General features: G+C 54.4%; 1 protein-coding gene across 1 annotated transcript in view; it reads left to right on the top strand.

The window, feature by feature from the left end:
- The first annotated feature begins 2,850 nt into the window (after positions 1-2,850).
- Positions 2,851-23,521, top strand: part of LOC119958849 (pyruvate carboxylase, mitochondrial-like) — a 33,321-nt gene continuing 12,650 nt past the window's right edge. The window contains exons 1-2 of the mRNA XM_038787353.1: positions 2,851-2,923; positions 3,507-3,728. Coding sequence (XP_038643281.1) covers positions 2,851-2,923; positions 3,507-3,728 — 295 coding nt within the window. The remainder of the gene's footprint in view (positions 2,924-3,506; positions 3,729-23,521) is intronic.

Consider the following 23,521-nt stretch of genomic DNA (forward strand, 5'->3'; position numbering starts at 1 on the left):
CAGTACTGACCCTCTGACAGTGCAGCATTCCCTCAGTACTGACCCTCTGACAGTGCGGTACTCCCTCAGTACTGACCCTCTGACAGTGCAGCACTCCCTCAGTACTGACCCTCTGACAGTGCAGCACTCCCTCAGTACTGACCCTCTGACAGTCCGGCACTCCCTCAGTACTGACCCTCTGACAGTGCGGCACTCCCTCAGTACTGACCCTCTGACAGTGCGGCCCTCCCTCAGTCGTGACCCTCGGTCTGCGCCGTGTTAACGTGGAATTCATGCCCACATCTCTGACAGGGGGCTCAAACACAGAACATTCTGACTCAGAGTGAGAGAGAGAGAATTTGAGGGCAGCACGGTTGCACAAGTGGGTAGCACAGTTGTATCACAGCGCCAGGGTCCCGGGTTCGATTCCCGGCTGGGTCACTGTATGTGCGGAGTCTGCACGTTCTCCCCGTGTCTGCGTGGGTTTCCTCCGGGTGCTCCGGTTTACTCCCACAGCCCAAAGACGTGCAGATTAGGTGGATTGGCCGTGATAAATTACCCCTTAGTGTCCAAAAGAGTTGGGAGGGGTTATTGGGTTGCGGGGAGAGGGTGGAAGTGAGGGATTAAGTGGGTCGGTGCATACTCGATGGGCCGAATGGCATCTTTCTGCACTGTACATTCTATGTTCTATGAGTGACACAACCCCTTCCTTTCCTCCCAAGATGCCTCTGCTGTTAATCTCGGGACATAAACTTTGCGACGGGAGGGGATGTCATTTTACTTTAATTTGACGAACAGTCTTTTGTTATTGATGCACGCTGTTCCGAATGTGGCGGAGTGAGCAATACTTCATCTGCCTGACAAGGCCAACTCCCCAGAGTCACAGAGCAGTGTTCATTTAATCAAATACTAATATTGTCATGATTGGGACTGCAGCTGCATTGTCTTTCAAAGCCATTAGTAAATGTAACAGATTATTTCAATCCTGGCTAGTCTGCTAACTGGTATTCTTGCGCAGCTTCAGCCCCCCGGGATCATGTAAATTCACCAAAATCAAACCGCTCCGGGGGTTTTTTTTTTCTGGCGTGTTGAAATAATTCAGCGGGTTCATCGAAGGTGGGAGTGGTCCAAGCAGCTCCGGCTTCCGATACGGGGCCCTGCCCATCCGCCCGTGGGTCTGCGCAATATGGCGGACCCGCTCAGCAAGCTGGCCCCAACAATATATGCTCCATCCCCCGCCAGATCGCACGCGCCCGGCGATCGGTGGCCCCCGATCGCGAGCCTGGCCGTCCTGGCCCCCCCACCCCCCCCGGTGACGGATCACCCCCCGCAGCCTCGGTCTGCCCTGCCCAGTGGAACCATGAGCGAACCACGTCAGCGGAACACGGCAAGCCGCCGGCTGAGAATCGCCGCCTCTTTCAATGGCCCCCCCCCTCTCCCGACCGGCCCCGCGTGCGCGCGACTGGCGGCGATTCTCCGGTCCGCAGGAAGGTGTCGGACCCGGTCGTGGGTCTGACGCCCCATTCTCCCCCCCCCCCCCACGCGCTGAGCGCGATTTCGGCGCGGAGGCCGGAGCATCCCGCCCCAGGATACTCTATGGTGCAATGTGAAAATTTAAATGAAAATCGATTATTGTCACGAGTAGGCTTCAAATGAAGTCACTGTGAAAAGCCCCTAGTCGCCACATTCCGGCGCCTGTTCGGGGAGGCTGGTACGGGGAGTAGGTGGCCCACCTTGGTCTGCTTTCAAAGCCAGCGATTTAGCCCACCAGCAGCTGTGGGCATTGCTGTCTCAATTTCTAATTGCCCTTCCCGCCGCGCCCCCTCGAGAAGGTGTTGGTGAGCCGCCCCTCGAACCCGCGTCAGTTTCTGTGGTGTCGTTCCGCCCACTGTGCCGTCAGGAAGGGCGGGACAGGATTCTCACCCCCACGGCAGTGTAGGGACAAAGCTCAGGACAAAGCTCAGGAACATGATGCCCCCCCAAAAAAAACTTTCTTCCCCCACTCGGTCCGTAACCCTCAATATCCGCCCGATTCATGGACCCATCCAGGTGCCTCTTCAACGTTGCTAATGTGCCTGCTTCCACCACATCCTCTGGCAGCGCCCACACTGTCCGTGTGAAAAACCTACCCCGCACATCTCCCTTAAACTTTCCCCCTCTCACCTTGAACCTGTGCCCCTTTGTAATTGACACTTCCACCCGTGGGAAAAGCCTCTGACTAATCCACCCTGTCTACGCCTCTCGTAATTGATGGCCGATATATATTTCCAAGTGGGGATGTGCGTGGCTTGGAGGATAATCTCTTCGGGCGGTGGTGTTCCCTTGTGCGTCTGCTGCCCTTGACGCTGGAGGTGAGGGGTGAGGCCGTACCGGGGGGGGGGGGCAGAGCTTCACCCCTGGGCAAGTGGGAGCAAATTGTGCTGCAGTTCAGCGGCTGGGCGAAGCATCGCGAATCCTTGATGTACTGAAGAGTCACGTCTTCCAGATCCCGAGGGGGGCTTGCCAGGGTGGCTGCCGAGCGGGTGTTGTCCCGACTGGGGAGTCTTGAACTGGGGGGGGGGGGGCACTGTTTAAAATCAGGGCCCACCCATTTAAGACGAGGAGAATAATTTGCTCCCATAGAAGGCCGTTAGTCTGTGAGATTCTCTTCCACAGGGAGCATTGGAGGCTGTGGATCACTGAGTATATCCAGGGCTGCTTGGAGGGATTTTTGATGGTGGGGGAAGGGGTGACGGGGGGGGGGGGGGGGCGCACAAACAGGCAAGTGTAGTTGACCCTCCACGTCAGCCATGATGGAACAACGGGCGGAGCAGGCTCGAGGGGCCGAGAGGCCTACTCCTGCTTCCAATTCTTGAATTTTTTTGAGGCGTTATGAATGGAGCCAAAAACCAGATAACAACGCAGCAAGAACGCAGTTTTAATCAGATTGTCCAGTCCACCACCTGTGAGTGTCTGAAATTAAGAATTATATTGCTCCTTTCCTAATTATATTCACACGGATTGCTCAGCTTTTTAGTGAGGTAAATGTGCTTCAACATGCAATTTCTCTTTCTTTCCAAAAAACATGTCCTCCAGCTGAGAATGGCAAGCTCAGATTGAAAAGCCTGCTCGGTAGGCCGCAAACGGTTGTGCTCAATGTCGAAAGACGCGTGGCCGGTTTTTTTCTGGGTGAAACTGTTCGGATTTTTTATTTCTTTGATTTGTTAAAATAGTTCACCAGTTCCTCGAAGGCAGACGGGTCACCTTCTGCCTAAATCTCTCGCAAATGGGAGTGTCTCCCCAGCGGAATAATCTTTTATGGGGTGTGGGTGGGGCTGTTTTCAAATGAATCGATTTTTAGACCAGGGTTAAAAGATGGCGGAAATCGATTTGCTCTTGACAAAATTTAGGCCGGAAATTCCGTCCCCTGCCCGTTTTTTTTGCGTGGCCTTCCATCTGTGTTGTGTTAAAGGGTGGAGCTGGCCTGAAGGGCCGAATGGCCTACTCCCTGTTCCTCCACCTCATGGTCTTCTTTCTCTTGACTGCAGGCGATCCCCCGACCGGCCTCCGTGAGATTCTCCTGCGGGAAGGCCCGGAAGGCTTTGCCAAGGCCGTCCGGAAGCACAAAGGCCTACTCCTGATGGACACCACCTTCCGAGATGCCCACCAGTCGCTGCTGGCTACCCGGGTCCGCACCCACGACCTGAAGAAAATCTCCCCCTTCGTGGCTCACAACTTCAGTCGGCTGTTCAGCATCGAGAACTGGGGCGGTAAGGCCACACACGGAGCGCGGTTGCTTTCGCTCACCCGGCCCCTCCGGGGACGAAATATTGGCGACAAATTTTGGGGGGATTTGGATGGAGAACGGATTTCCATGGTAACAAATAGGAGCAGGAGTAGGCCATTGGGCCCTTCGAGCCGGCTACACCGTTCAATAAATTCAAAGCTGATCGGACTTTGGCCACTGAGGGGGAGGGAGAGGAAGAACGAGAAGAAGAGAGAGAAAGAGGGATGGAGAGAGAGAGGAAAAGCGAGAGGAAGAGTGAGAGTGAGCGAGGAAGAGAGAGAGAAAGGGCGAAAGAGAGAGGAAGAGCGAGAGGGAGAGAGAGGAAGAATGAAAGAGGAAGAGGGAGTGAGAGGAAGTGTGAGGGAGAGGAAGTGAGTGAGAGCGAGGAAGAGAGAGAGAAAGGGTGAAAGAGAGAGGGGGAAAGTGTGAGGAAGAGTGAGTGGGAGAGAAGAAGTGTGAGAGGCAGAGAGAGGGGGAGAGAGAGGGAGAGTGAGAGGAAGGGAGGGAGAAAAGTGAGAGGAAGAGAGAGTGAGAGAGAGGGAGAGGAGGAGTGAGAAGGAGAGAGAGAGGAAGACGGAGAGAGAGTGAGAGCGAGAGAGAGAGGGAGAGGAGGAGTGAGAAGGAGAGAGAGAAGAAGATGGAGAGAGAGTGAGGGGGAGAGTGGAAGATAGAGGGGGGGTGGGAGGGAGAACGAGGGAGAGGAGGAATGAGAAGGAGTGAGAGGGAGAGAGGAAGAGTTGGAGGCAGAGAGAGGAGAAGAGAGAGGGAGAGAGCGAGGAAGTGTGAGAGGCAGAGGGAGGGGAATAGACAGTGAGAGGGAGAGACAGGAAGAGTGAGAGGGAGGAGAGAGGGAGAGGAGGAGTGAGAAGGAGAGAGAGGAAGACGGAGAGAGAGTGAGGGGGAGAGTGGAAGATAGAGGGACGGTGGGAGGGAGAACAAGGGAGAGGAGGAATGAGAAGGAGAGAGAGAGGAAGAAGGAGAGGGAAAGAGTAAGAGGGAGAGAGGAAGAGTTGGAGGCAGAGCGAGGAGAAGAGAGAGGGAGAGAGCGAGGAAGTGTGAGAGGCAGAGGGAGGGGAATAGACAGTGAGAGGGAGAGACAGGAAGAGTGCGAGGGAGAGAGCGAGGAAGGGTGAGAGGCAGAGGGAGGGGAATAGACAGTGAGAGGGAGAGACAGGAAGAGTGAGAGGGAGAGAGTGAGGAAGGGTGAGAGGCAGAGGGAGGGGAATAGACAGTGAGAGGGAGAGACAGGAAGAATGAGAGGGAGAGAGCGAGGAAGTGTGAGAGGCGGAGGGAGGGGAATAGACAGTGAGAGGGAGAGACAGGAAGAGTGAGAGGGAGAGAGCGAGGAAGGGTGAGCGGCAGAGAGAGGGGAAGAGGGAGAGAGAGTGAGTGGGAGAGAGGAAGTGTGAGAGGCGGAGGGAGGGGAATAGACAGTGAGAGGGAGAGACAGGAAGAGTGAGAGGGAGGAGAGAGGGAGGGTGAGCGGCAGAGAGAGGGGAAGAGGGAGAGAGAGTGAGGGGGAGAGCTGAGGATTGAGGAGAGGGTGGGAGTGGGACGACAGTGGGGACTGACGGAGCATCGTCCCCGAAGGTTTTGTTTCTCTCACAATGTTCCAGCTTCACATCAATTAGCGGGAAGGAGGTGTGTGTGCGGGGAAGCGGGGAGGGGTTGGTTAGATTTCTCCTCGCGTTACGAATACGGGACGTGTGCTGTTAAATTATTAATTTGCACCAACGTTACCAGGTTTAATTTATGTAAATTACACAGCGCGATGTTTAAAGGTTAGCAAATGTAAATGGAGCTTTGATAATTTAGTGTGCAGCGTGTGATCATTTTGCCATACACTTGGTGTCGCTCACAGTAGCTTTGACAAAGGTCTCGTCTCCCACCAATGAAGACTGCTTCAGTTCTGCTCCGCTGCCGCTGAATGCAGTGCGGAGCAGAGATGCTGAGCTGGATTCTCTGCACCCCCATCGGGGCGGAGAATCCATTTCCGGGCACGGGACCGGGACTGGAGCCGGTTCCTCGATTCTCCGGCCTCCGAAAGGCGGTATACCCGGGCAGTTCGCCACGCCGCGCCCATTGCCAGACGCCCCGCTATTCTCCGACCCTGACCGGCCAAAGTCCCAACGGCGTGGATCGATCCTGGTCCTGGTTCGCGATACTCGTGTGACGGCTGCAGGCGGAGTCGGAGGTTATTGTATAAGGTGTTAGTGCGGCCACACCTGGAGTATTGTTTTCAGTTTTGGTCTCCTTACTTGAGAAAGGACGTACTGGCGCTGGAGGGTGTGCAGAGGAGATTCACGAGGTTAATCCCAGAGCTGAAGGGGTTGGATTATGAGGAGAGGTTGAGTAGACTGGGACTGTACTCGTTGGAATTTTGAAGGATGAGGGGGGATCTTATAGAAACATTTAAAATTATGAAGGGAATAGATAGGATAGATAGAACATAGAACAGTACAGCACAGAACAGGCCCTTCGGCCCTCAATGTTGTGCCGAGCCATGATCACCCTATTCAAACCCACGTATCCACCCTATACCCGTAACCCAACAACCCCCCCCTTAACCTTACTTTTATTAGGACACTACGGGCAATTTAGCATGGCCAATCCACCTAACCCGCACATCTTTGGACTGTGGGAGGAAACCGGAGCACCCGGAGGAAACCCACGCACACAGGGGAGATGCGGGCAGGTTGTTTCCACTGGCGGGTGACAGCAGAACTAGGGGGCATAGCCTCAAAATAAGGGGAAGTAGATTTAGGACTGATTTTAGGAGGAACTTCTTCACCCAAAGGGTTGTGAATCTATGGAATTCCTTGCCCAGTGAAGCAGTTGAGGCTCCTTCATTAAATGTTTTTCAGATAAAGGTAGATAGTTTGCAGAATAAAGGGATTAAGGGTTATGGTGTTCGGGCCGGAAAGTGGAGCTGAGTCCACAAAAGATCAGCCATGATCTCATTGGATGGCGGAGCAGGCTCGAGGGGCCAGATGGCCGACTCCTGCTCCGCCTTTCAATGAGATCATGGCTGGGTCCAGTTCAGTTTCTGATCAATGGTAACCCCCAGTATGTTGATTGTGGGGGATTCAGCGCTGGTGATGCCATCGAATGTCAAGGGGCGATGGTTAGATCCTCTCTTGTAGGAGATGGTCATTGCCTGGCACTTGTGTGGCGTGAATCTAACTTGCCCCTTGTCAGCCCCGAGCCTGGATATTGTCCAGGTCTTGCTGCATTTGGACACGGACTGCTTCAGTATCTGAGGAGTCGGGAATGGTGCTGAACATTGTGCAGTCATCCGCAAACATCCCCACTTCTGACCTTATGATGGAAGGGAGGTCATTGATGAAGCAGCTGAAGATGGTTGGGGCCTAGGACACGACCCTGAGGAACTCCTGCAGTGACGTCCTGGAGCTGAGATGATTGATCTCCAACCACCACAACCATCTCCCTTTGTGCCGGGTATGACTCCAACCAGCGGAGAGTTTCCCCCCTGATTCCCATTGACTCCAGTTTAGCTCGGGCTCCTTGATGCCACACTCGGTCAAACGCTGCCCTGATGTCAAAGGGCAGTCACTCTCACCTCTGGCATCAGCTCTTTTGTCCATGTTTGAGCTGGGGCTGTGACGAGGTGAGGAGCTGAATGACCCTGGCAGAACCCACAGCGAGCGTCAGTGAGCAGCTTGTTGCTGAGTAAGTGCCGCTTGATAGCACCGTCGATGACACCTTCTCTCACTTGGCCGGCGATCGGGGATAGAGCGACCTCTCGCTTTCCTGTCTCCCGGCTTCTATAAAAATCCCAACACACAAACAGCCCCTTAATCATCTTCCTGTGTTTGGAATGCTTTCAGCTGTCGTGAGCCAGCAGGCCGGAACCTCCCGTCTGCAGCCCTGTCTCACGGAGGAGGAAGCATCAAATTCGCCCTTTGCTCCCAAAGACTGCTGGGAGCCACGTGTCAATGGGATATCTGGAGGGGGCAGAAACCAGGCTCCTCTGTCATTCCCTCTCCAAATCAGTGTACCGCTTGGCCCTTTTCACAGGGGCAGTTCAGAGTTGACCACATCCCTGTGTGTGCGGGTCTACAGTCACATGTAGGCCAGACAGGGGTAAGGACGGCAGATTTCCTTCCCAGAAGGCAGTGAGCCAGATTGTTTTTAATTCAGTCGCTTCAGGGGCACCGTTGGCGACGTTAACTTATAATTTTTTTATTTTTTTAGTTCATTGTGTGTGGCTGGAGCAGGATTTATTGTCCAACCCTAATTGCCCCTAGGGCAGCACGGTAGCACAGTGGTTAGCACAATTGCTTCACAGCACCAGGGTCCGAGGTTCGATTTCCGGCTTGGGTCACTGTCTGTGTGGAGTCTGCATGTTCTCCCCCCCGTGTCTGCGTGGGTTTCCTCCGGGTGCTCCGGTTTCCTCCCACAGTCCAAAGATGTGCAGGTTAGGTGGATTGGCCGTGATAAATTGCCCTTAGTGTCCAAAATAGCCCTTGGTGTTGGGTGGGGTTACTGGGTTATGGGGAGAGGGTGGAGGTGTTGACCTTGGGTAGGGGGCTCTTTCCAAGAGCCGGTGCAGACTCGATAGGCCGAATGGCCTCCTTCTGCACTGTAAATTCTATGTGGGCATCACTGGCTAGCCCCAGCATCTATTGTCCATCCCTAATTGCCCCTCGAGAAGGTGGTGGGTGAGCCGCCATCTTGAACCCGCCGCAGTCCCTGTGGGGTGTAGGTACACCCACAGTGCTGTTAGGGAGGGAGTTCCTGGATTTTGACCCCAGCCACAGTGAAGGAACGGCCGATATATTTCCGACTCGGGATGGTGTTATGGGCCAGGGTTTAGAGAACCCCAAAGTGTATCATGGAGTTCACCTGACCCACAACTTTTACTAGATTGTGGGATGGGGAGCACACGGCCCACTCTACAGGTGTGGTACAGCAGAAATGGAAAAGTATTTTTAAAAACAAAACAATGTTTATTCTATGAACTCAAATTAACCTTTTTAAAACATACAGTGAACATCTTAGCAACCATTAATTCAAATACAACCTCCAAAGAATACAACACTAAGCTTTCCTTTGAACATCCATAAGACTTTTAAAAACTTTTAAACAGAAGCACATCAGGTTAAAGTCACTACTGAGAGCAGTTATTAGTTTTAAATCACCAAAGGATCAATTTACAGTCTTTAGATTACAGAGAGAGAGATTCATACACCTTCTGGCTGTGACTGCAGCTCTGAAAATGAAACTAAAACCCACCCTGCAGAAAACAGCCTAAAATGAAAGTAAAAAGCGGACAGACAGCCCAGCTCCACCCACTCTCTGACATCACTGCAGTAATAATCACCCATTTCTTAAAGGTACTCCCACTACAGGCACTTATAGACACATTCATTTATAAACACCCATTTCTTAAAGGTACACCATCTAAGGAGTGTGAGGGAATACTCTCCACTCGCCTGGATGAGCGCAGCTCCCAACAACACTCGAGAAGCTCGGCACCATCCAGGACAAAGCAGCTCCGTTCGATCGACACGCTAACCACAAACATTCACTCCCTCCACCCCCGACGCACAGCGGCAGCCGTGTGTCACTAAGGGACAATTTAGCACGGCCAATCCACCTAACCTGCACATCTTCGAACACTAAGGGACAATTTAGCACGGCCAATCCACCTAACCTGCACATCTTTGGACACTAAGGGACAATTTAGCACGGCCAATCCACCTAATCTGCACATCTTTGGACCCTAAGGGGCAATTTAGCACGGCCAATCCACCTAACCTGCACATCTTTGGACACTAAGGGGCAATTTAGCACGGCCAATCCACCTAACCTGCACATCTTTGGACACTAAGGGACAATTTAGCATGGCCAATCCACCTAACCTGCACATCTTTGGACACTAAGGGGCAATTTAGCACGGCCAATCCACCTAACCTTCACATCTTTAGACACTAAGGGGCATGGTGGCACAGTGGTTAGCACTGTTGCTTCACAGCGCCAGGGACCCGGATTCGTTTCCCGGCTTGGGTCACTGTCTGTGCGGAGTCTGCATGTTCTCCCCGTGTCTGCGTGGGTTTCCTCCGGGTGCTCCGATTTCCTCCCACAAGTCCCGAAAGACGTGCTTGTTGGGCGAATTGGACATTCTGAATTCACCCTCCGTGTACCCGAACAGGCGCCGGAGTGTGGCGACGAGGGGATTTTCACAGTAACGTCATTGCAGTGGTAATGTGACAATAATAAAGATTATTATTATTATTAATAATTTTGCATGGCCAATCCACCTAACCGGCACATCTTTGGACTGTGGGAGGATACCGGAGCACCCGGAGGAAACCCGAGCAGACACGGGGGAGGATGTGCAGACTCCGCACAGACAGTGACCCGAGGCCGGAATCGAACCCAGGTCTCTGGCAGCGGTACTGACCATTGTGCCACCCACCTCTGTCATGTCCTCCAAGATCTCTGCTCTCCCCTCGTGCAACGCCCCCCCCCCCCCCCCCCACCCCCAATTTCCATCGCTCCATCATTGGGGGCTTTGCCTCAGGTGGCTGGGGTGGGAGGGGGCAGGCTGCCCTCAGCTCTGGGATTCCCTCCCTAAACCTCTCCGCCTCTCTCTCCTCCTTTCTGACAGTGCTGGAAACCCCACCTCATTGATGCTGGCCTTGGTTACCTGTCCTCGTATCTCCGAACGCAGCTTTATGCCAAATTGTGCTTTCTGATGTGCCGATAAAGTCGTAGAAATTATAATACAGACAAATTCCTCGAGGAAGCAAATTTATTTACACAAATATATTTGCTGAGAGAGAGTGTTCCAGCTGCAAAAACCAGGGCACCGCACTCTGAGATTCGATTGAAGGAAGCATATCTTTATAGTCTGAAATAACAGCTTATATTAAATCGACCTTGGAAAGTACGTACAATGAAATAAGTAGTACGTATGTCTCCCCTTGGCTAGAAAACAACTCGAGTACACATTTTGTTATCTTTCGGAGGCCAATGTGTTTTCATAATAAGGCCGAGACCAGAATATTAAGCAGTATTTCATTTATGTTACCTGACCTACTTATTTTCATTCAAAGGCAGTGTGGAACTATAGTCAAGTATTTCCCAGCATGCTTTTAAGTTGGCATCTCATTAATTTCCCTTCCACACCTTTGGTTGTTCTGGCACGTTAAAGGAGATAGATCAACGCGAGCTGTAGAACAAAGAACAAAGAAAATTACAGCACAGGAACAGGCCCTTCGGCCCTCCCAGACTGCGCCGATCCAGATCCTTTATCTAAACCTGTCGCCTATTTTCCAAGGTCTACTTCCCTCTGTTCCCCCCTGTTCATATACCTGTCCAGATGCATCTTAAATGATGCTATCGTGCCCGCCTCTACCACCTCCGCTGGTAAAGCGTTCCAGGCACCCACCACCCTCCGCGTAAAAAACTTTCCACGCACATCTCCCTTAAACTTTCCCCCTCTCACTTTGAAATTGTGACCCCTTGTAACTGACGCCCCCACTCTTGGGAAAAGCTTGTTGCTATCCACCCTGTCCATACCTCTCAGAATTTTGTAGACCTCAATCAGGTCTCCCCTCAACCTCCGTCTTTCCAACGAAAACAATCCTAATCTACTCAACCTTTCTTCATAGCTAGCACCCTCCATACCAGGCAACATCCTGGTGAACCTCCTCTGCACCCTCTCCAAGGCCTCCACATCCTTCTGGTGATGTGGCGACCAGAAATGCACGCAGGGACAGCACGGTGGCACAGTGGTTAGCATTGCTGCCTACGGCGCTGAGGACCCGGGTTCGAATCCCGGCCCTGGGTCACTGTCTGTGTGGAGTTTGCACATTCTCCCCGTGCCTGCGTGGGTTTCACCCCCACAACCCAAAGATGTGCAGGATAGGTAGATTGATCACTCTAAATTGCCCCTTAATTGGAAAAAAATAATTGGGTACTCTAAATTAAAAAAAAAAAGAAATGCACGCAGTATTCCCAGGGATGCTGGGAATCCTAACGTACCCTCTGCGGGTTACATTTCGGGAATTCCCAGACTGAACGGAATCCCTGTACACTTTAGTGACGTTTCTCTCTGATTAAAAGGCGGTCAGTTTTGTCGGCCTGCACAGCCCTTACCTCTCGAGTGACTGGCTCCCCTGACTATCGTTCATTGGCACCAAGGTACAGGATGTTTCACCTTCACCATCCGCCCTCACAGGCTGTGGGGAAAATGGCAAATCAGGACTGTTTTTATTTTGCAAGCGTGTGTTTCCAATTCATCTCCAACCCCTCTCGTTAAAAGGCCACCAGGCCGAGGGTGACATAGGGCGGCACGGTGATTAGCACCGCTGCCTCACAGCACCAGGGACCCGGGTTCAACTCCAGCCTCGGATGAGTGTCCATGTGAAGTTTGCACATTCCCCCCCTCCCCCCGTGTCTACGTGGGTTGCCTCCGGGTGCTCCAGTTTCCTCCCACAGTCCAAAGATGTGTAGGGTAGGTTAACTTCATTGCTGTGTTGATGTCAGCCTACTTGTGACAATAAAGATTATTATTAGTTACAAAGGGCCGGCGGGTGGGGGGGGGGGGGGGGGGGGGGGGCGCAATCTGTGTGCGGAGACAGTGGGCATCGGTTGGGTGTTGAACGAGTACTTCACATCTGTCTTCACCTGGGAGAGGGAGGATGTAGTGGGCGCGATTCTCCGACACCCATGCCAGGTGGAAGTGCCGGGCGATTCACGCCACGCCGCCCTGGCACCCGCACGCGATTCTCCCCCCCCCCCCCCCCCCCCCCCCCCCCCCCCTCAAGACAGCGTGTCGCGTTTTACGACAGGCCGCTCGGAGAATCGCCGCTCCGGTCGAGCGCCGATTCTCCGGCCCGGATGGGCCGAGCGGCCTGCCTAATCCGACCGGTTCACGCCGGCGCCAACCACACCTGGTCGCTGCCGGCGTGAACATCGAGCGACCGCTGCGTGTGGGGCCTGAGGGGGGCGGAGGGAGGATCGAGCACCAGGGGGGTGCTCAGGAGGGGTCTGGCCCACAATCAGTGCCCACCAATCGTCGGGCCGGCGTCTCTGAAAGATGCACTCTTTTCCCTCCGCCGCCCCGCAAGATCAATCCTCCATGTCTTGCGGGGCAGCGGAGGGGAAGACGGCAACCGCGCATGCGCGGGTGACATCATTAAGGCACCGCCGGCCGCGTCATTCAGGCGGCGCCGCTTTGACGCAAGCATCAAGGCCCGGCGCGCGAGATTGACGCGCCGCCGCCCCTAGCCCCCTGGGGGGGGGGGGGGGGGGGGGGGGATAGGGGGCGAGGGGCGGCCTCCGACGCCGGAGTGAAACACTCCGGGTTTCACACCAGCGTCGGCACTTTGTCTCCCGTTGGGAGAATCGCGCCCAGTGACTGAATTCAGACAGAGGGACTGTGAGGCCTCAGCAGTTTGACAGAGGGAGGAAGGAGCTACTGGAGGTTTTGGCAGGCTTAAGTGTGGACAAATCCCCAGGTCCAGATGAATTATTTCCCAGGCGGCTGTGGAGGCAAAGAAGGAAATTGCAGGGATTCTGCCCCCCCAGATTTTTAATTCCTCTCTGGCCACAGGGGAGGTACCAGAGGACTGGAGGGCGGCTAACGTGGCTGCACGTTTCCAGAAGGTTGTTGGAGATAAACCAGCGAATTACAGACCGGCGCGTCTCACATCAGTGGAGCTATTGGCGAACTTTCTGAAGGATGGAATCAATCTCCACTTGGAGAGGCAAGGTTTGATCAGGAATAATCAGCATGGCTTTGTCAGAGGGAGGTCACGCCGAACAAATTGGATTGAATTTTTCGAGGAGCCGATCGGGTGTGTCGATGAGGGTAGTGTAGTTGATGTAGTTTATGTAGACAAAGCCTTTGACAAGATACCAAAAGGGAAACTGATAGAGAAGGTCAAAGCACGCGGGATACAGGATAACTTGGCAAGTTGGATCCAAAACGGGTTTCGTGATGGGAGACAGAGGGAAGTGGGAGAAGGCTGTTTGTGTTACTGGAGGCCGGCGTCCAATGGAGGACCATGGGGATCAGTGCCGGCTCCATTATTGTTTGTGATATATATATAAACGATGTAGATGAGAATATGGGGGAGATGATAAGTAATTTTGCAGATGATACGAAGATTGGCCAGGTGGTCGGTAGCGAAGATGAAAGTCTGAGATTACAGGAGGATATACACGGATTGGTCAGATTGACAGACGGAATTTAATACTGAAAGGTGCGAGGAAGGAGTAACAAGAGAAGGGAGTTCTCAATGAATGACAGGACATTAGGAAACTCAGGGGAACAGATCTGTTGCGGTGCTTGTCCACAGATCCTTGAAGGCGGTAGAGCAGGTGAATAGGGTGGTTAAGAAGGCATACAAAGAACAAAGAAAATTACAGCACAGGAACAGGCCCTTCGGCCCTCCCAGCCTGCGCCGATCCAGATCCTTTATCTAAACCTGTCTCCTATTTTCCAAGGTCTACTTCCTTCTGTTCCCCGCCCGTTCATATACCTGTCTAGATGCCTCTTAAATGATGCTATCGTGCCCGCCTCTACCACCTCCGCTGGTAAAGCGTTCCAGGCACCCACCACCCTCTGCGTAAAAAACTTTCCACGCACATCTCCCTTAAATTTTCCCCCTCTCACTTTGAAATCGTGACCCCTTGTAACTGACACCCCCACTCTTGGGAAAAGCTTGTTGCTATCCACCCTGTCCATACCTCACATAATTTTGTAGACCTCAATCAGGTCCCCCCTCAGCCTCCGTCTTTCCAACGAAAACAATCCTAATCTACTCAACCTTTATTCATAGCTAGCCCCCTCCATACCAGGCAACGTCCTGGTGAACCTCCTCTGCACCCTCTCCAAAGCATCCACATCCTTCTGGTAATGTGGCGACCAGAACTGCACGCAGTATTCCAAATGTGGCCTAACCAAAGTCCTATACAACTGTAACATGACCTGCCAACTCTTGTACTCAATACCCCGTCCGATGAAGGCAAGCATGCTGTATGCCTTCTTGACCACTCTATCCACCTGTGTTGCCACCTTCAGGGTACAATGGTCCTGAACTCCCAGATCTCTCTGCACATCAAGTTTCCCCAGGACCCTTCCATTGACCATATAGTCCGCTCTTGAATTTGATCTTCCAAAATGCATCACCTCGCATTTGCCTGGATTGAACTCCATCTGCCATTTCTCTGCCCAACTCTCCAATCTATCTATTTATCTCTACAGGACACTTGCCTTTATCAGGTCGTGGCATCTGTTATAAGGAGGTTCTGTTGGGGCTGTACAGGGGTTTGGTGAGGCCACAGCTGGAGCACTGTGTTCCGTTCTGGTCACCTCACTCCAGGAAGGATTGCACTGGAGGGGGTGCCAGAGGAGATTCACCAGGATGTTGCCTGGGATGGAACATCTGGGGCGCGATTCTCCCAAAGGGAGACAAAGTGTTTCACTCCGGCGTCGGAGGCCGCTCCTCGCCCCCTATTCTCCCACCCCCAGGGGGCTAGGTGCGGCAGCGCGTCAATCTCGATGCTTGACGCCTTGATGCTTGCGTCAAAGCGGCGCCGCATAAATGACGCGGCCGGCGGCGCCTAAATGACGTCACCTGCGCATGCGCGGTTGCCGTCTTCCCCTCCGCTGCCCCGCAAGACATGGAGGATTGATCTTGCGGGGCGGCGGAAGGAAAAGAGTGCGTCTTTCAGAGACGCCGGCCCGACGATCGGTGGGCACCGATCGCAGGCCAGACGCCCCCTGAGCACCCCGCTGGTGCTCGATCCTCCCTCCGTCCCCCACAGGCCCCACACGCAGCGGTCGCTCGATGTTCACGCCGGCAGCGACCAGGTGTGGTTGGCGCTGGCGTGAACCGGTCGGATTAGGCAGGCCGCTCGGCCCATCCGGGCCGGAGAATCGCCGCTCCAGTCGAGCAACACGCAAAATGCGACACGCCGTTTTGGCGGGGGGTGGGGGGGGAGAATCGCGTGCGGGTGCCAGGGCGGCGTGGCGTGATTCGCCCGGCACTCCCGCGATTCTCCCACCCGGCGTGAGGGTCGGAGAATCGCGCCCCGCGTGCGGGTGCCAGGGCGGCGTGGCGTGATTCGCCCGGCACTCCCGCGATTCTCCCACCCGGCGTGGGGGTCGGAGAATCGCGCCCCGCGTGCGGGTGCCAGGGCGGCGTGGCGTGATTCGCCCGGCACTCCCGCGATTCTCCCACCCGGCGTGGGGGTCGGAGAATCGCGCCCCTGAATTATGAAGAGAGGCTGAATACACTCGAGTTGTTTCCTTCAGAGCAGAGCGGGGACCTGATTGAGGTGTAGAAGCTTCTGGGGGACGTGAACGGGGTGCACAGGAAGCAGCTTTTCCCCTTAGTTGAAGGGTCAATGACGAGGGGCCATAATTTTAAGGTTTGGAGGGGATTTGAGGAAATAGTTTTTACCCTGTGGATGGTGGGAGTCTTAGAATACACTGCCTGCCTGGGAGGGTAGTATAGGCGGGAAACCACACATCCTTTAAAATGTACACGGATGAGCACGAGAAATGTCGTAACATTAAAGGCAAGTGCTGGAAAGTGGGATTAATGAAGATTTAGTGTTGTTTTCACACAGTGCAGAAGGAGGCCATTCGGCCCATCGAGTCTGCACCGACCCTCTGAAAGAGCACCCTACCTAGGCCCACTCCCCATAATCCCACCTAACCTGTTGACACTAAGGGGCAATTTAGCACGGCCAATCCACCTAACCTGCACATCTTTGGACTGTGGGAGGAAACCGGAGCACCCGGAGGAAACCCACGCACACACGGGGAGGATGTGCAGACTCCGCACAGACAGTGACCCAAGCCGGGAATCGAACCCGGGACCCTGGCGCTGTGAGGCAGCGGTGCTAACCACTGTACCACCCACGGTTGTTGCAGGCTCGATGTAGTTTTACTTTCGCTGTGAGTGTTGGACTGGTTTGAACTGCGCAGACTGAAAGAAGTGTCTCTCTATCTTCATCTTGAAAGCTGTTTCCAGACGACTTGATAACTTAAGAGAGATAAATGCTTTCTGGAGGGAACTGAAACCTGCTGTTTGAAAAGGGGAACAGAGTATCAATAACAAGTCTAATACCAGTGAGAGTGCCGTGTGCAGGGCCACACCTTTGAAAAGGGGTTTCTAGTTTTATTCAGATTTTGTTATTGAATTGGAACAGTTAAGGGGGAATTCATTAAAGGTTATACATGGATTACTGTAGCTATGTGGGGGCTTTATGTGTGCAGTTGATAATAATTCTTACTGTGTGTGTTCATACAAACGTTAACTAACTTTGTAGAATAAAGCTTGTTTTTGATGAAAAGCACCGAAGAACTCTGTTGAATAACACCTGAAAGGCAGGTCATTATGATCATTGTAACCAAAATAAGATTCGGTTCCCGGCTGGGTCACTGTCTGTGTGGAGTCTGCACGTCCTCTCCGTGTGTGCGTGGGTTTCCTCCGGGACCTCCGGTTTCCTCCCACAGTCCAAAGATGTGCGGGTTAGGTGGATTGGCCATGATAAATTGCCCGTAGTGTCCTAAAAAGTAAGGTTAAGGGGGTAGGGGGGGTTGTTGGGTTACGGGTATAGGGTGGATACGTGGGTTTGAGTAGGGTGATCATTGCTCGGCACAACATTGAGGGTCGAAGGGCCTGTTCTGTGCTGTACTGTTCTAAATTCTAAAGTTATAGGTCCGGTGAACTCCATGATATACTTTGGGGTTTTCTGAACCCTGGCCCAGAACAAGTGACTGCCCTAATGTAGGAACGGCAGTGGCTAATTCATGCGCAGTGGTTCAGGGTGGCGGCAAGGGATGGGCAACAAATGCGGGGCCTAGTCAGCGTGGTTCCGTCTGGGCAGTCGATTTTGGCGACGTTGGCTGAGGGACATCCGTCCGGCGGGGCTCCTCATCCGACAGTGGCTGTGGGGTCCTTGACACCCGCCCAAGAGGGCAAGCGAGGGCTGGGGCCTGACCTCTTGATCCCCCCCCCCCCCAAAAGATGGCAGAGCAGCGACACTGACACCAGGGAGCGTCGGGCAGGTTACGGGGGGGGGGGATCAATTCTCCGAGGCCGGGTGGGGGCTCAAACCCATGACCTCCGACCCAGGTTCGTCGTGGCAGGGCCCAGGGTAAAATGCTACGGCCGAGTCTTACGTACCTGATGCAGCGGAAGAGCCGTGTGGCTCATCTTAGAACATAGAACAGTACAGCACAGAACAGGCCCTTTGGCCCTCGATGTTGTGCCGAGCCATGATCACCCTACTCAACCCCACGTATCCACCCTATACCCGTAACCCAACAACCCCCCCCTTAACCTTACTTTTTAGGACACTACGGGCAATTTATCGCGGCCAATCCACCTAACCCGCACATCTTTGGACTGTGGGAGGAAACCGGAGCACCCGGAGGAAACCCACGCACACACGGGGAGGACGTGCAGACTCCGCACAGACAGTGACCCAGCCGGGAATCGAACCTGGGACCCTGGAGCTGTGAAGCATTTATGCTAACCACTGTGCTACTGTGCTACCCTAAAGGGGATCTTGTAACCCTTCAGCTCACTACAGGTATAAGCCTCGTCGCGTGGGATGAGCCAAAGTACTTTTTGCAAAATCCCTTGGATTACCGTTTTGCAGGCAGGGATAATACTTTAATCCCTTGAAATTCAATAAGATTTCCCGCTTTCTCTGCTCCTAATCCGTACGGGGATTGTTCCAGTTGACTGGTTGGATTTATGGGTGTGTGGAGTGAGAGTTCAGGCTTGCTCTCTGTCCCCTCTGCTTCTCACTCGGAGTACTTTTTTTAAATTTGACGACGGTCTTCTGGCGCAGAGGGCAACCAACGTCCCTGCCCCTGGGCCCAAAGCTCCGGGTTTGAGGCCCAACCCCAGGAGTTGATGGCCGAGCGAGGTGGGCTCGCCAGGCAGGGCGATTATCAGCCCGCAGGTCCTCCCAACGCAGGCCGGGGCTCGGTGGGCGAGACGGCTGCTTTGTGATGCAGAACAGGGCCGGCAGCGCGGGTTCGATTCCCGCAGCAGCTGAGAATTCTGAACTCTCCCTCTGTGCACCCGAGCAGGCGGAGGGTCAGTACTGAGGGAGTGCCGCACTGTCAGAGGGTCAGTACTGAGGGAGTGCTGCACTGTCAGAGGGTCAGTACTGAGGGAGTGCCGCACTGTCAGAGGGTCAGTACTGAGGGAGTGCTGCACTGTCAGAGGGTCAGTACTGAGGGAGTGCTGCACTGTCAGAGGGTCAGTACTGAGGGAGCGCTGCACTGTCAGAGGGTCTATACTGAGGGAGCGCTGCACTGTCAGAGGGTCAGTACTGAGGGAGTGCCACACTGTCAGAGAGTCAGTACTGAGGGAGTGCCGCACTGTCAGAGAGTCAGTACTGAGGGAGTGCCACACTGTCAGAGGGTCAGTACTGAGGGAGTGCTGCACTGTCAGAGAGTCAGTACTGAGGGAGTGCCACACTGTCAGAGGGTCAGTACTGAGGGAGTGCTGCACTGTCAGAGGGTCTATACTGAGGGAGCGCTGCACTGTCAGAGGGTCAGTACTGAGGGAGTGCCACACTGTCAGAGAGTCAGTACTGAGGGAGTGCCGCACTGTCAGAGAGTCAGTACTGAGGGAGTGCCACACTGTCAGAGGGTCAGTACTGAGGGAGTGCTGCACTGTCAGAGGGTCAGTACTGAGGGAGTGCTGCACTGTCAGAGGGTCAGTACTGAGGGAGTGCTGCACTGTCAGAGGGTCAGTACTGAGGGAGTGCTGCACTGTCAGAGGGTCAGTACTGAGGGGGGCGCTGCACTGTCAGAGGGTCAGTACTGAGGGAGTGCCGCACTGTCAGAGGGTCAGTACTGAGGGAGTGCTGTACTGTCAGAGGGTCAGTACTGAGGGAGTGCTGCACTGTCAGAGGGTCAGTACTGAGGGAGTGCCGCACTGTCAGAGGGTCAGTACTGAGGGAGTGCCGCACTGTCAGAGGGTCAGTACTGAGGGAGTGCTGCACTGTCAGAGGGTCAGTACTGAGGGAGTACCGCACTGTCAGAGGGTCAGTACTGAGGGAGCGCCGCACTGTCAGAGGGTCAGTACTGAGGGAGTGCCGCACTGTCAGAGGGTCAGTACTGAGGGAGTGCTGCACTGTCAGAGGGTCAGTACTGAGGGAGCGCCGCACTGTCAGAGGGTCAGTACTGAGGGAGCGCTGCACTGTCAGAGGGTCAGTACTGAGGGAGTGCCGCACTGTCAGAGGGTCAGTACTGAGGGAGCGCCGCACTGTCAGAGGGTCAGTACTGAGGGAGCGCCGCACTGTCAGAGGGTCAGTACTGAGGGAGTGCTGCACTGTCAGAGGGTCAGTACTGAGGGAGTGCCGCACTGTCAGAGGCTCAGTACTGAGGGAGTGCCGCACTGTCAGAGGGTCAGCACTGAGGGAGTGCTGCACTGTCAGAGGGTCAGTACTGAGGGAGTGCCGCACTGTCAGAGGGTCAGTACTGAGGGAGTGCTGCACTGTCAGAGGGGCAGTGCTGAGGGAGTGCCGCACTGTCAGAGGGTCAGTACTGAGGGAGTGCCGCACTGTCAGAGGGTCAGTACTGAGGGAGTGCATCACTGTCAGAGGGTCAGTACTGAGGGAGTGCCACACTGTCAGTGGGTCAGTACTGAGGGAGAGCTGCACTGTCAGAGGGTCAGTACTGAGGGAGTGCCGCACTGTCAGAGGGTCAGTACTGAGGGAGTGCCGCACTGTCAGAGGGTCAGTACTGAGGGAGCGCTGCACTGTCAGAGGGTCAGTACTGAGGGAGTGCTGCACTGTCAGAGGGTCAGTACTGAGGGAGTGCCGCACTGTCAGTGGGTCAGTACTGAGGGAGTGCCGCACTGTCAGAGGGTCAGTACTGAGGGAGTGCTGCACTGTCAGAGGGTCAGTACGGAGGGAGTGCCGCACTGTCAGAGGGTCAGTACTGAGGCAGTGCCGCACTGTCAGAGGGTCAGTACTGAGGGAGAGCTGCACTGTCAGAGGGTCAGTACTGAGGGAGAGCTGCACTGTCAGAGGGTCAGTACTGAGGGAGTACCGCACTGTCAGAGGGTCAGTACTGAGGGAGTGCTGCACTGTCAGAGGGTCAGTACTGAGGGAGAGCTGCACTGTCAGAGGGTCAGTACTGAGGGAGTGCCGCACTGTCAGAGGGTCAGTACTGAGGGAGTGCCGCACTGTCAGAGGGTCAGTACTGAGGGAGAGCTGCACTGTCAGAGGGTCAGTACTGAGGGAGAGCTGCACTGTCAGAGGGTCAGTACTGAGGGAGTACCGCACTGTCAGAGGGTCAGTACTGAGGGAGTGCTGCACTGTCAGAGGGTCAGTACTGAGGGAGTGCTGCACTGTCAGAGGGTCAGTGCTGAGGGAGAGCTGCACTGTCAGAGGGTCAGTACTGAGGGAGTGCCGCACTGTCAGAGGGTCAGTACTGAGGGAGCGCCGCACTGTCAGAGGGTCAGTACTGAGGGAGTGCCGCACTGTCAGAGGGTCAGTACTGAGGGAGTGCTGCACTGTCAGAGGGTCAGTACTGAGGGAGTGCTGCACTGTCAGAGGGTCAGTACTGAGGGAGTGCTGCACTGTCAGAGGGTCAGTACTGAGGGAGTGCTGCACTGTCAGAGGGTCAGTACTGAGGGAGTACCGCACTGTCAGAGGGTCAGTACTGAGGGAGTGCCGCACTGTCAGAGGGTCAGTACTGAGGGAGTGCTGCACTGTCAGAGGGTCAGTACTGAGGGAGTGCCGCACTGTCAGAGGGTCAGTACTGAGGGAGTGCCGCACTGTCAGAGGGTCAGTACTGAGGGAGTGCCGCACTGTCAGAGGGTCAGTACTGAGGGAGTGCCGCACTGTCAGAGGGTCAGTACTGAGGGAGCGCTGCACTGTCATAGGGTCAGTACTGAGGGAGTGCTGCACTGTCAGAGGGTCAGTACTGAGGGAGTGCCGCACTGTCAGAGGGTCAGTACTGAGGGAGTGCCGCACTGTCAGAACCCCGTTCATAATTACTGCATTGCTTGGAGGTGCTTTGGAGCACCTGGAGGTTGCAATAGGTGCGAGGAGGAATGTAAATTTCTTTCAGATGTGCTAATCCAGTCGCTTCACAGTGTTTTATTTGCTGTCATCTTCCCTTCCTGTTGACTCTTGATTTTTTAGAAACCTTAGTTAAATAAAGAAAAAGCACGGTTTCCCTGGCAACCAGTGCACTGTGAATATATTACAGTCAGTACTGATTGTGCGTGTATCGTTCTGTATGACCCTTCAGAACAGTACAAGGCAATCTCAGTCTTATTATTCAGAAATGACTCTTTCAGTCGCCTGCCAGCAAGTGGCAGCTGGGTTCTGTCTCTCAGCTGCGCCCTCCCCCCCCCCCCCCACCCCCCTCCTCCATCGACATTACTGGATCCCGACCTGGAGTAACAGAATGTCGGACAAGATCAGGGGGTTCGCCTGAGGGTCGCCCAGACGCGGGACCCTCCGGGCAGACTGAAACGCAAGATTCTCCCAAAGTAGCGGAGGGTTGGGGGTGATTTACCGCCACTCGCCAATCGGAGACCACGGGCAGCGCCGACCTCCGACCCTCTCCCTCGCCAGCCCCCGTCGAGATGCCTTTCAAATGTGCGATTCATTCCAGCAGAAACCCCCCCCCCCCCACCGACCCACCCACCCGCACTCACCGTCAGCTGAGGCCTAGTCCGTCACATTGAGGGCCTCACGGTAGCATGGTGGTTAGCATCAATGCTTCACAGCTCCAGGGTCCCAGGTTCGATTCCCGGCTGGGTCACTGTCTGTGCGGAGTCTGCACGTCCTCCCCGTGTGTGCGTGGGTTTCCTCCGGGTGCTCCGGTTTCCTCCCACAGTCCAAAGATGTGCGGGTTAGGTGGATTGGCCATGCTAAATTGCCCGTAGTGTAAGGTTAATGGGGGGATTGTTGGGTTATGGGTATACGGGTTACGTGGGTTTAAGTAGGGTGATCATTGCTCGGCACAACATCGAGGGCCGAAGGGCCTGTTCTGTGCTGTACTGTTCTATGTTCTATGTTCTAAGTAATCCTCCATTTCGCGACTTGGGGAAGCGTGCGCAAATTGAACACTCATTTGTCTTCAAAGTTCTGCGTCGAGCAGCATCTCGTTCCCAGTGCAGTGCATGCTGGGAGGGCCAGTCTTGTCCTGAACCGGCCTTTGTATCAGCGCAGCACCAGCCCCTGGCGGGTGGTCTCCGCTCTCTTATTCTGTACCTACGTCCTCCTCCTCCTGAGTGAAGACCGGTGAGGAATATTCATTCAACACCCAACCAATGTCCTGGGGCTTGACAAACAGATTGCCCCCTTGGTCGCTGTACCTGTCCTGGGAGTGTTTGATGGGGGACAGTGTAGAGGGAGCTTTACTCTGTATCTAACCCCGTGCTGTACCTGCCCTGGGAGTGTTTGATGGGGACAGTGTAGAGGGAGCTTTACTCTGTATCTAACCCCGTGCTGTCCCTGTCCTGGGAGTGTTTGATGGGGACAGTGTAGAGGGAGCTTTACTCTGTATCTAACCCCGTGCTGTCCCTGTCCTGGGAGTGTTTGATGGGGACAGTGTAGAGGGAGCATTACTCTGTATCTAACCCCGTGCTGTACCTGTCCTGGGAGTGTTTGATGGGGACAGTGTAGAGGGAGCTTTACTCTGTATCTAACCCCGTGCTGTACCTGTCCTGGGAGTGTTTGATGGGGACAGTGTAGAGGGAGCTTTACTCTGTATCTAACCCCGTGCTGTACCGTCCTGGG

This window comes from Scyliorhinus canicula, chromosome 31 (genome assembly GCF_902713615.1).
Source record: "Scyliorhinus canicula chromosome 31, sScyCan1.1, whole genome shotgun sequence".
Lineage (NCBI taxonomy): Eukaryota > Metazoa > Chordata > Chondrichthyes > Carcharhiniformes > Scyliorhinidae > Scyliorhinus > Scyliorhinus canicula.